The sequence below is a fragment of the Musca domestica genome, unplaced genomic scaffold (assembly GCF_030504385.1).
Source record: "Musca domestica strain aabys unplaced genomic scaffold, Musca_domestica.polishedcontigs.V.1.1 112, whole genome shotgun sequence".
NCBI lineage: Eukaryota > Metazoa > Arthropoda > Insecta > Diptera > Muscidae > Musca > Musca domestica.
The window spans coordinates 233,165-246,354 of NW_026712140.1; the positions used below are offsets into that span (position 1 = coordinate 233,165).

Here is a 13,190-nt window from a genome sequence, read left to right on the forward strand (position 1 = left end):
TCAAATGGACAATTTTTTTATTCATGCAGAGTTTGATTTGCTTTTATTCCGGCTGTATCTTAGTTTTTCTGTTTAACAAACTATTATAAGTAAATGTTGTGTAGTTCTTTTTTTTTTTTTTTGTTTGCATTTCATTTGTTGTAATATTTTTGTTTAAGAATAATAATAAAAAATCAAACTAAAATATTTAACTAATTTATAATAAGAGTAATAAAAAATAAATGTATATAGTAGAAAAAAATGTAAAAAATATTACTTTCGAAAGAGTAGGTAGGTTGAGTAATGGGGGAGAAAATTACAAGCTAGAGATAAAAAACACTGGGAATTTTTTCAAACGCAAAAGAAAATTCAATATTTTTTTGCATTAAAGGAATAAAATAAAAAAGGTACATAGCATTTATTACACATAAAAAATTGTCTTAGATTTGAATAAAAAAAAATGAAGAGAGTAAGAGAGAGATGAAGAGAGAGTAAGATTGTTGGGGGGTGTGGGAGTTCAATATTTTGTTTTGTTTTAATGTTTTCAAATGCATCATTGCTCACAAAGAAGGGAAACAAAATATTGTTAAAATCATTTAAATTGTTACTTAAAAAAATTAACTAATTGAAGATTACTTTTATTGAAATTTGTTTAATGAAAAATATTGCTCTGATCGTGGAAAATTGTTCTAAAATTCATTAAAACATATGAACGGCAATAGTGAGAAAAAACCTTTGCTTTGGTCCAATACCTGATGGGGGAAAATTAGAAAAACAAAACATTTTTTTTTTTTTGAAAATCTTACATACGATTTTAAAATATGTGTATTATCTAAAAGTATGTGTAATTCTATGTTAAAAAAATATAGAATTCCATTAAGCTTTTTTGAAATAATTTGTACATTTTCTAACATCAGATGATCTGAAAATTCATTTAAATAAACACATTTTGAATTATTTTATAAAATTTAAATTTACCGTAGAAGGCTGGCTTTAAAAAGAGCAAATATTTTTCTATTACAAAAAAAATATAAACAGAAAAGCACATTTTTTAGATGTACAAAAAATGTAATTGGTGGTACGTAAAAATAAATGGTAAAATCTGTTATCTAGGAGCCACGTTTGAAAAGTTTAAAACTAGTAAAAAATGAAATTTAAATGCAGTCCGTGTTTTAATATTGGCCCATAAAACTCAGCAGAAGAAAATTTCATTCATTGTTTTGTTCAATATTTTGGACCAAAATCACATTTTTTTCAGCTAAAATAAATGATTTTTATTTTTAGTCAAAAACAAGCAAAAAAGTATCAGTCGGTTCTGCCGACAGACGTATAGCCTCAGCCAAAGTTCGATTATTTAAATACATTTTGACTTCTATTATGATTATTCAAACTCTTGACCCTTTACTGGGTGAGTTCTGAAGGAATGGGTCAATATCGAACCTAAATTAATACGATATAAATATTCCGACGTGTCAGGTTTGGTCTATATCGGTACCTTTTTCATAAAATCCATATTCATCCCAAGTTCCTGGTTGAGAGAAATATTTAGATATAGCAAATTGTAAAGAGTCTCTGACTTGTTTCGTAAGTTATGACAGATAAAAGTATTGAAAATTATGATCCTTTGTGGGTTAGGTACCAGAAGGGGTTCGCCGATACATATCATCTTCACAACAGATCTTGCGTTAGAAAAAATATTTGCATTTGTTACAATTGAAGAGAGTTGGATGCTTATTTCGCTTTCTTTGAGCGTTTTTTTTTGCAAAATCTTGAAACCTATGTGGGGGAGGTTCCATATGGAATGTTCCTATCTCTACCATCTTTATAACAGATCTTGTGTTGACGGACATATTGAGATGTGCCAAATCTGAATGGAATCGGACTGACGCAAATATTTGGATTTATGAAGGTGGAGAAAACTCGGATTATCATTTCTCTTTCTGTGGAGAAAATATATTTTTTTTTTTTGAAAATTTCGACCTTTTGTGGAGGAGGTACCAGAAGGAGTGCACCGATATTGTCTATCTCCGAACTCTATCTAAGTTTGACAAAATATTACGATGTACCAAGTTTGGACAAAGTTATCGTGCAGACAGACGGACGGACGGACATCGCTAGATCGACTTCAAATGTTCTGAAACGGATTTGGTCCAAAGAGACCTAGGGTCTAAAACCGTTATTTCGACTAGGTCATATGGCAGAGGGTATAAAAATGGCTTCGGTAAGAATTGTTTTCCCGTCAAACTACTTTTGAATGAATCTATCATCTTGAAAGTGTAATTTTATGAACACGCGACAAAAAGGCTTAGACCCCTACTAAGATTTTACCATTTAGTCTAAAAAAATTGATGTTGCTGTTTTTCTATTAAATTTCATTTCAAAATATGCTATGGATAATTACTGACAACATGTTGTTGTAGGACTGTCTAACTTAAGAATGGGAAAATTGTGTGGGTGCCTTTTGTATTTTTTGTTATGTTGTTTTGGGTGAATATGTATTAATGTATGTGTAAGAGAAAGAAAGTATTAATAGTAGTTTTGCAATGTAGGTATATATATATGTATGTATGTGAAACATAAACTAACAAATTCTATATAAAAACACATTTAAATTACTTTAATTAATATAAAAAGAAAAAACATGTGGGTTTCATTATGTCTGGTTTAACATTAAAAAATTATTAATTTACATATAATATATATATATTTTTTTAATAAAAAAAAACATATATGCATATGTGTATTATTTTAATTAAAGGTTAATTAAATTGTGTTATAATGATTATTATTCTTTTGCTAAGGAGGTAATATTTTTTCTATACAATTTAGCACACAACACTACTACAAATAAATAGAACAAAAAAATGCAAATGATTTTGCTTTTTGTTTTTTATTTTTCTTTTCATATTTTTTGGAGAGGCGGTGGATAAATTGTATAATTTTTTCTTGTTGTTGTTGTTTTTGCTTGTAATTATTATTAAAATTAATTTATTGCCTTTGTGTATGAAAATTAAATTATAAATTAAAAACAAAAGATTTCTCTTTTTTGTGGTTGGTGTTGTTTTATTTAATTAAATTATAATTAAATCATTTACAAGGTGGGTGGTTTTTGTTTTATCTAAAAATAAACAAACAAAATATTATTTTGTTTCTGTTGTTTTTTCTATTTATTTAAGCAGTTAGAGGCAAAATGGGTTAGGGTTAAGGAAAAGGGGAGGAATATCCTGTCTCTGTTGTTTATAAATGCATTTAGATTTACTATTAAATCAAATGGGATGATATTTTGATTAAAAGAATGTAATACAAATCATTTGAAAATTAAGTTAAAATAAAAATTAAAAATTCATAATTTTTCTATTTATATGTTGAAATAAAAAGAGGGCTGCTGCTGAAGTTATCTTTATGTGTTATTTAGTAAACAAAAATTCTTGCTATTTTTTGTGTAATGTTTAGTTTTGAACTTAAATTTTAAAAGCTTAGTATAACTAAATTTAGTTGTTTTATTAAAATCTATTTTTTTTTTTTTCAAAAAATTACTTTGTTCATAATTTGTTGAGCCAATTATGAAAAAAATCAATTGTCATGTGAATTTTAAGCTTACAAATTATAAACGAAAAAGGTGAGTGTTATTTTCATTTTAAATTTAAAACTTAAATTTAATTTGTAGTATTTTCATTTCTATATATAGTAAATGCCAAAGATTTTTCTTCTCTTGTGTTTGTATATTGATATTAATTTTTTTCGAAAAAAAAATGTTTACCAAAAAAATTCGTTTATTCTATTTCCGTATAATGTATATGTAATTATCACACAGTGGTTTTCTACTGTTTAGTATAAGTTTAATTTCAGTTAATTTTTTTTTTCTCAAAAGTTATGAAAAATTCTTAATTTTGTTATTTTCATTATTTTTATTATAATATGTAATTTTTATTTATTACTAATTTATAATTATATTAATTATTCCCTTCTATTTGGTATTAAAAATGGCTTAAAAACTTGTTTATATATAAGAAAAACTAAAATTTATGGGGAACTAATTGTTTAATTTTATAAGGAAAATAACTATAGATTTGGTAGATAATGTGAAATTTAAGGTCCAATCCAAATATATATATTTTTTCAAATTTACTCAAGTTTCCAAATACAATAGTTCTACGTGAACCAAGTTAGACAATTGAAGAATATTCCACTTCAAAATATGCCTTTGTAAATAAAATCAAATATAGTTTCAAATTGCTAAGAAAAATTCTAAAGTTAAATTCAATTCTTTATAAGTGTATATAAAAGGAAAAAGCATTAAAAATTTTATGCGGTGATTTGAATATATTTGATAGAGGAATTTTTAAATGCAAATTGACTAAATGAACCGATTGCATTTTGTTGCATACTTTTAGGCGAATATTTCGTTGTGGATTTTAATTAAATCATCTTCCTGGGAATGTGGACCCTACAGACGAATGCTAAAATAAAAGTAGTTCGTTTCACGAACAACAATGCATACACCATTTATTTGCTAAGCCTAAAACTAATTTTTTATATGCTATCAACTAATCATTCACAATTATGCTGTTCTTTTTAACCAAATAATAATACCAATTGAAAAAATTAAACGAAAAAATGGCCACATTAACAAAAAAAAAGGTTTCATAAAATAAAAACGTCTTTGGATTTGGAAATTGTCTTCAGCTTTAGAAGGATCAAGGAACTATTGAAATGAAATGTGAAAATGCAGCGCAAAAAATTTTTCAAAATGCTAAATGGAATGACCACATTTTGTGGCATTTTTCGCACATTTTTGATTAAAACTTAGGCTAATAACATATTAGAAATTGTTGTCGTTTTGGTAGCAAATCTGCAAAAAAAATATTTGAATTTTAAGACTATATTAATTAATTAATTAATTATTAATCGTTCTAAAAAACCGAAAAACCAAATTTGTACAACAGAGAACCTAAGATGGATTTTCAAAACAAAAATTTTCAAAGAGAATATCAAATGGTCAATATTTATCTTTTGGCGCAAAGAAATGTCTATTATCACAATGGGAATATGGCGTGATAAAAAAAAAGATTGGGAATTTAATAAATTTCTATTTTATTTTATTTTATTTTAAAATTTGCCTTTTCTCTGGGGCTGGCTTCTCACAACGAAATAGTATGAAAATATGAAATGAACAATTTCAATGTTTATTCATTGAACATTTTAACATTGAATCAGTTTTTAAAGTTCGAGATTTTCAAAGAGGGTTGAATAAGTTAAACATTTTCATAGATCAAAGGTATAACCTCCGGCATGTTTTAATCTTCTGAAAGGAAAAATGCATTATTTGAAAACTTGAAACATATTCCATATTTCCAAGTGGACAAGTAAAAAATTAGGTTCGCCCAGACCTCAGAGTAAAGGAAACCTCCTTTCCAAGGTGGAGGTTATAAAAATCAGTTTGAATAACATTTATTTAAATACAGGAATTTAATCTATGCTTTTGAGATTTTTAGGCTCTCCAATTTATTTTTCAATTGTAAAACACATAGAATTGTTTTTTTTTTTAATTTTCTTAAATGTTTTCCACCAATTCTGCGTCATTGGATAATCGTTTTTCTACATTTTTGCCTGGAAAATAATTAAAACCATTTTGAAAATCTCTTAGGTTTTTATTTTAGAAAAAAAAAAAAAAAACAATTTCAAATAAAAAGAATCCTTAAAATCTAAAATTATCAATCATGCAATTTAGAATAGAGATCACATTCTTGAGTAGAGTTTTTTAATATCTAATCGAAATGTTATCAATTGATAACTTGAATTGTAAGTTTTTATCAAATAATAAAGTTCATTTTGGTTTCATATAAAATTTTGATCAAAATTTTTTTAGAGTATTTTTCTTTCGTTAACGTAGATTTACAAAAGATGCCTAAGACTAACACCTATTAACTACTACACTTAGCCTACGATTTTAAAATAGAAATACATTTTGGATCACGCTGCGCCAAATTTAGGGAATATTTTCAAATTTTGAAAACAAATATTCCTGTCACAGTTAAAGTGGTTTTTTTTTTCTTAAATGGTGTATGCTTAAAATTAAGTAGAGCAGGAAAGGAAGCTTGAGCTTAGTCGGAATTTTGATAAAAAATATGAATTCTTTAATCCCTTATAATGTGAAATGAATTCATATGAATTATAAAATATCGTATTCATGTATCGAGTAGTTTTGTAAATTTCTGTTTCTAGAAATAAAGAAAGTTTGCTTTTTTGAAAGTGAACAAGATTTCGAATATCCAATAGCGACATTGACAAATCCGAACGAAACATAAATAATTTAAATTATAAGGTTTCAATTTTGCAGACATCTTCAACCGGATATTCAATATTAGAACAGACGTGTAGAAAAACAATTTAGTAACCGTCTTAATGTTGTTGCTACAAAAACTAAAATCACTTGGAAAACTAGATTTAATTTCAATTCAAGGATTTTTTGTTTATCTCGTCACGGTTTTCAGTTATTCTTGGGGACATTCTTAAAGGGGATTTATCAATTCAGATGTTACTTAAATAAATGCAATTTGAATGTTTTCCCAATTTCGGGTTTCGAAAAATAGATGTAAATATTAATTTTTTAAGGTGTGTTCACTTCAATCAGATTTATTTTCATATTTATTATACAGTAGAATTTTGTACAAAAATATTTCAACGGTTTCGGGTTTCACGAGGCAAAAAAGATAAAAATATTACCTTCATATATTTAAGCTTGAAATAGTTATCAAAAATTTCAAATTTCGGAAACGAGACAGTAAAATCTAGAAATTGAAATTCCACATTAATCCGAAATTTATTTGCTATAATTAAATACATTTATTGTGAAATTGTTTAAACTTCGGAATTTAGCTCGTAACAAAATATTATTTCATAATCAGACCTTGAAATTCCAAAATACCCCCGATTTTTTCCATAGTTATTTTCCTTTTCTTATTCTCGAAAATTGTCTGTACGTGCTTCTGTGTTACTACTAATTATAATTAAAATTTGAAATAACATTTTGCAGCTTCTTTATATGATCCGATAGCAAAAGAAGCCATAAGAAACTAATTGTATTAATTACCAATTGTTTAGGTAAAGATGTACGGAAAAATTCACAAACTAAAAAAGTGAAATGTAACATTTTTGCTTTTCAATTAATGTCCTTAATTTATAATTATTATATACGAGAAGAAAGGGATATAAGTAATTATTATGTATAAAAAGTTATTAAATTAAAGCATTTGCTTTTTTTTTATAATGATTTTAAGTTAATTTTTTATGTTTATTGAAAAACACAGCATTATGTTTTTTAGTTTTTTTGTTGTTTTTTAATAAGAAAATATTAAATTTTCAAAAAAATCTATTTTTGAAAATGGTGATGTTTAATTGTTTTAAGAATTTTTTGGTGTTTATTAAGGAAATGAAAAAATCAAAAGAAATTGAAAATAAAAAAATAATAACAAAATTCAACAAAAAATAATAGACGTGTAAAATTGTTTATTAAGGTTTTTATTTTTTTGTTTTTCATTATATGTATATACATTTTACATATATATAGATAAAAAAGATTTATACATTTTATTTAAATGGGTTTGAAAAAAAATACTTTTGCTAAAAGAATAAAACTAAAAATTTATGTTTAAATTTATACCAAAAATAATAAAAAAAATAACAAAACAAAAAATAAATCAAAAGAAAATTCTCAAAATTCTTTTTTCTTCTCTCCAGTTTAGTTTTAAAATTACATGTGTTTTTTATTCGTTTTACTTTTTAACTAAAAAATGTTTTTTCCTTTTGTTGCCTTTTAAGGGAAAGGGGTTATGATTAAGTTAGGTTCGTTTGTATTTTTTTCTTTGTTAATAAAAAAATTTCACTAAATTATTTGAATTTATGTAGATTTACATAAATAGGAATTCATCGGAAAACAATTGCATGCAAGCAGCGGCTCCCAAGCCGCTGGGATTATTTTCATTCATATTTAGATTGGTGGCTGGGCCGCCAGTGCCAAACATGGCCTTGGGGGGTTGCATCAAACCACCAGCTGTAGCCTGGTGGCCGTTGGAACGCCAAATATCAGCACATTCATTGTTTGATGTTGATGTATTCGAGCTAATATCTGATATATTATCAGTTGTAATGGTGTTGTGTTGGCCATTCAGATTACTCCACAATTCTGGGAATAGGTCATGATGGTTAAATGCTGCTGCAGACGTCATAGCGCTGTTGGTATTATTAGCATTCTGCTGGGGTATTTCCCAAATATTATTCATTTTGGACAAACTCAATTCATTGGTGTCATACAGCAAATGGGCTTGCTGTTGTGATTGTTGTTGCTGTTGCTGCTGATTTCCAATTGACCAGGAGGTGGGTGAAGCATTGGTGGTGGACAATTTTGAAGAACCTGTATAATAGGTATCCCTGAGTTGGTTGCCACAACCTGAGCTACTGGTCGATGGTGAGGTCTGCTGCGACCACAAAGACTCCTTGCTGTTGCTGCGATAATTCGGTGCTGAAGTCAAGAGGGTGGGGACTCAACGAGGGCTGAGATCCCGAACCCGATGAACAACCACTGGAGCTCGACTCTGAGCCCCATAATGAAGAAATCATGGCCTCGCTGCAATGATTGGTTGCCATGGTTGAATCCAAGTTAAAATTGTTGGATGATGTTTGATATAGATTTTGGTGCTGCAAATGTTGCAATTGCTGTTGTTGCTGAGAGGACCAAATTTTACTATTCATATTCAATGTGGTTACATGATTATTGGCATTGTTACTAATTAATAAATTATTAATACTGTTATCATTATTTTGCTGTTGTTGCATTAAACCTAACTGGGGGCCTACTAACTGCTGTTGTTGTTGCTGTTGCTGTGCCATAAGGGCAGCATTGTGGGTTTTCATTGCATTAAATTCATTTAAATTAAAATTATTTGTCACTGTATTGTTGGTGGCAGCCTGCTGTGCCGTTGCCGTACTTAATTTACTAATATTACATTGTTCATTTAGTTTTAATGCTACATTATTAACAATTGTTGAATTAGCATTATTGCCCGCAGATCCTGCGCCGTTGTTATTAGTTGCGTTGGCATTGGTGGCGGAGGTAGAGGGTGAAGTAGTGGATGACGTCACAGACGCTGCTGCCCCATTGGCATTGTTGTACGAAGACGAACGCATACCATGCCCGGCCGTTGGTCTTACCTGTGTTGTCCTCCTGGCTGCTGTGATTTGTGATATTGTTGAGCATGGGGATGGGACCCAATCAATTCGGCATTGATTTCCTGTTGCAGTGGAGCCGAATAGTCAATATTGGGATTATACAAGACCACCTTTTTGTTGTTGTTGTTGGCGACGGTGGTCTTTTGTTGAGAGAGGCTCGTTGAAGTTACCCCAGCCGTTGCTGATTGTCCGGCGGCTGTGTTTGTTGGCAACTCCAACGAGGCCTCATGTTATGCGATCGCAGACAGGCGGCCCGTCAAGCATTTGGTGTAGCAGTAGGTCAATGGTTTAACGAAATGGGTATCCTGAGTGGCACAATAGGGGCATGTGACACAGTGCGAATAGTCACTGTAGAAATTGAGACGTTGCTGTGGATGTAACAGCAATTTGAAGCAATTATTGCACTGGAAGAGATAAGAATAAGGAAAAAAGTCGATTTACATATCTTGATGTAGGTTTATTAAACATATTGCTAATTTATAAAAGTTTTTTTCGTACACTATATTAAATGTTGGGAAATATATTTAAAATATATTGTCAAGGCAATATTAATGCCTTAAAAAGTTCGGCCTTAGGAAACCGGAACTCTTTTCGTGTTTTGATCTACAAACCGAGTACTATCAAATCACTTCGGAATTTTCCATAACAACTCAGATTAAAGTGTCGAAAATAAGAAAAAAATCCCAAAAAATGAAATTTGATCAGGAGTATTTCTTCCTTTGACTCTTTCCCCAACAAAATTCCATTGAGGCAGATTTTTTAAATGTGTTGAATTAGCAACAGAAAACGTCAACACACAAATTTCACTTCTAATATACAAATTTCGAATATAATTTTCTTATATAAGGTACATGGTTTATTCTAAAATTTGTGGTGAAATATTGTATAGAATATTTCTTCTTCTGGCATTTTGTGTGTAAAAGGCAATTTATACCTTCATGCATCAACTCGAAAAATGTCCAAGGAAAAGTTGATCAAAAAATTAGGATATGGGATTTGTTTTGCAACATGGATGCAAACACGTTCTTGAAATGAAATGGAATTCAAGATTTGTTCTTTAGTGACTTATAGTGAATTTTGATGGAGAATATCTTTATCTTCGACGTTGTCCGTCTAAATTAATGCTTTGTAGGAGAATTTCGCAAAAAATCTTATGAAGTAAGGTTTAAACCCTAAAATATCTATGAATTCCTGGCGTTGCACTTTTGATGTATTCTGGAAGCTATAGTGGAAATCTATGACAGATAAAGCTGTAAAATGTGTTGACTTGCTACGACCGCTCAAGGGGTTAAAAATACTGACATAAATAAATTTTCCCTCTCGATTTAGGAAATTTAGGGATGCAAAATTTCCAAACGCTTTTCCAAAACTCTGTTCCACTTTAAACTTCAAATACCAGTAAGACCTTTTGGATAAAGCAGATAAAATTTTCAAAAAAAGAAACATAAAGTGAGTGAGCCCGTTGTATGTGAGCCATACCCAAAAGTGTATTTTTTTGAACATCTTGATATTACTAGGATTGTTAAATATTGCAAGTCTTAAATGCCAAATTTGAAAAAATTCCGTAGGTAAATGTGACTAGGATTATCAAAATACCGAATATCAGTGGGTACCATTATATGGCGGCTCTAGGGAAACATATTGAATGTTCTGACACTGGAGCGAAAATCCATTAAGAACTATAAATAATGTGACAAAAGTCATCAAAATACCGAATATCGGGAGGTACCGTTATATGGGGGCTATACTAAGACTTGGAACTATACATATATAGAATGTTCTGCCACCGGAGCTAGAATCCATAATGACCTACAAATACCAATTTTTAGACAAATCTGTGGAAGGTACCATTATATGGGGGCTATACAAAAACGTGGACCTATACATGCAATGTTCCCCCCGTGAAACTTAACCCAATTTTGACCTACATATACCAATTTCTATACAAATCCATCGAAGAATGTGGCGTAAATCATCAAAATACCGAATATCGGGAGGTAACGTTATATGGCGGCTATACCAAAACGTGGACCGATATATCCCATTTTCCATACCAACCATCCTAGACACAAGACAAGTTGTTCCGCTCTTAGTCAAATAATGTGAGCAGTATCGTGATTTCAACAAACCAACAGACGGACATTGTTAAATCGAATTTTATGCTGATCATGAATATATTTTTATGGGGTCTATGACGAATATTTGGGGAATGACAAAGTTAATATACTCTCCTATTCAAGGTGGAGGGTATAAAATTAATCTTCCAGTATTGTAGTATGAAAATGAAATATATCCGTCTAATTTTCGTAGTACCTTCCTCCCAAAATGGGGAAATGTATAAAAACGAACTTAGCTTACGATTCTGCTTAAATTTGAAACACATCAATTGGTATCATAAACAACTATGAATAATTTATTTCCAGATCTCACGAGCCACACGCATTTCGAAAATTGAGTCGTATACATGTTGAATTTTGATACGCTCAAGTAAAACTAGTCAGTTATGCGATGGAAACCATATTATGGGAATCAAATTGAAAAATTCTTGGTTATTAGAAAAAACATATTTACATAAATTTACACAAATAATTTTAATTTTTTTTATATGAATATCTTTTATTTGTGTTACATACATTTCTACTTGTACTTACCTTGAGACGTTCTGCACAACATGGCATAGCAGCAAATATATCATAAGCATACATGGTACCCAAGACTAGATTTGAACCGTCCCATTTTTCAGCACAAAACCTACAATGATAAACAAAAAAAATATTAATACAATTTTAAATATTTTTATTTCAGAAAACCAATTTTGATAAATGCTGAATATTAAACAAAAAAAAAAAACATACCTGCAGCTAATGTTACGATGAGTAGAAGTACCATCCAAACAGCGCATGCAAACGCAAGTCAAATAAACAGAGCGTCCTTCGTATTTCACCTGGAAGCAAAAGAGAGAAGAAACAAAATAAATTTAAAGAAAATGTAACAATCAAAAATCTTGTGCAAACAACAAACAAAGGAAGTACTGCTGAAACTGACATTTTACTTCCTCTGAGGGTGTAAAAAACTAATGTAACAACCCTTCACAAAACAAACGGAAGTGGAAGTCAAACTTTAGGCTTGAACAAAGAAGTTGTTTTTTTTTTTTGTTATTCTTTCGAAGAATAAAAAAAAACAACAAACAATTGCCGAAAGTCAAGTGCAACTGTGGAAGAGATAAATGGTCATGTAGCATGGCCAAAAGGCGACAAAACAAATCAAAAATAACAGTAGACACAATATGACATGAAAAAGGGAGAACCAGCCAGCAATGCAATTCTTTGGTGCCGACCGGCCAGTAAAACAAATTCAGAACAAGTACCAGGAAAAAACAACGAGCCTTGCAAGGAACGTTGGATGCATTTGGGTCGTAAATTAAAAAGAAAAAAAAAAACACAACCCAAACATGCAACATATTTCAGTGGGTGACAGACAGCCAGCCAAAACAGACTAACACAGGCCTGGCCTGGTCTGGCGATGAAGGCAACATAACGGCAAAAAGGATGGCTGTAGTGAAAATTGAGGCAAACAGCCAGACAGCCATGGCACAAGTCATCAAACATTATCAGACATTGTTTGTTTGTTGGGAACATAATAAACGCCTCCTAAACTGACAGCCACGAGACAAACAATGAAAAATTATAACCAAAAGGAAAAGACAAATAAATGAAAAAAAAAAAAGAACGCAGTGCAGCATTAAACTTTCTATCCATACTCGTCCGTCGGTCGGTCGGCGATTGGGCTAGGTTAAGAAGAAACCTCCGAGAGGAAGGAGGGAGTGAGAGAGAAAAAAACATTTCCGTAAACCCACAACATCCCACATACAATAATACCAAGTTAATATTTTTTCTCTGCTGTCACAAAATGAAAAAGTTTCAAATTAATGCATCATGTTGTTGTTTTATTTTTTATTTACATTTTTCCTGAGTTTGACGATC

General features: G+C 30.1%; 2 protein-coding genes across 2 annotated transcripts in view; both read right to left on the minus strand.

Moving 5' to 3' along the window:
* Positions 1 to 8,309: 8,309 nt before the first annotated feature.
* On the minus strand, positions 8,310 to 9,176 carry LOC131807146 (protein kinase 4-like). The gene has a single exon (XM_059132163.1). The coding sequence runs from the start codon at positions 9,163 to 9,165 to the stop codon at positions 8,434 to 8,436; it is 732 nt and encodes a 243-aa protein (XP_058988146.1). The 5' UTR covers positions 9,166 to 9,176; the 3' UTR covers positions 8,310 to 8,433.
* A 21-nt stretch (positions 9,177 to 9,197) lies between these two features.
* LOC101898988 (headcase protein) overlaps positions 9,198 to 13,190 on the minus strand; it is a 389,567-nt gene continuing 385,574 nt past the window's right edge. The window contains exons 5-7 of the mRNA XM_005178123.4: positions 12,063 to 12,151; positions 11,859 to 11,958; positions 9,198 to 9,611 (exon numbers count right to left, since the gene is read on the minus strand). Of these exons, the coding sequence (XP_005178180.2) occupies positions 9,438 to 9,611; positions 11,859 to 11,958; positions 12,063 to 12,151 (363 nt within the window). The 3' untranslated portion in view covers positions 9,198 to 9,437. The remainder of the gene's footprint in view (positions 9,612 to 11,858; positions 11,959 to 12,062; positions 12,152 to 13,190) is intronic.

What these genes read in the sequence shown, in the direction of transcription:
- LOC131807146 (XM_059132163.1), bottom strand. Translation starts at nt 9,165, where the DNA reads ATGCGTTCGTCTTCGTACAACAATGCCAATGGGGCAGCAGCGTCTGTG.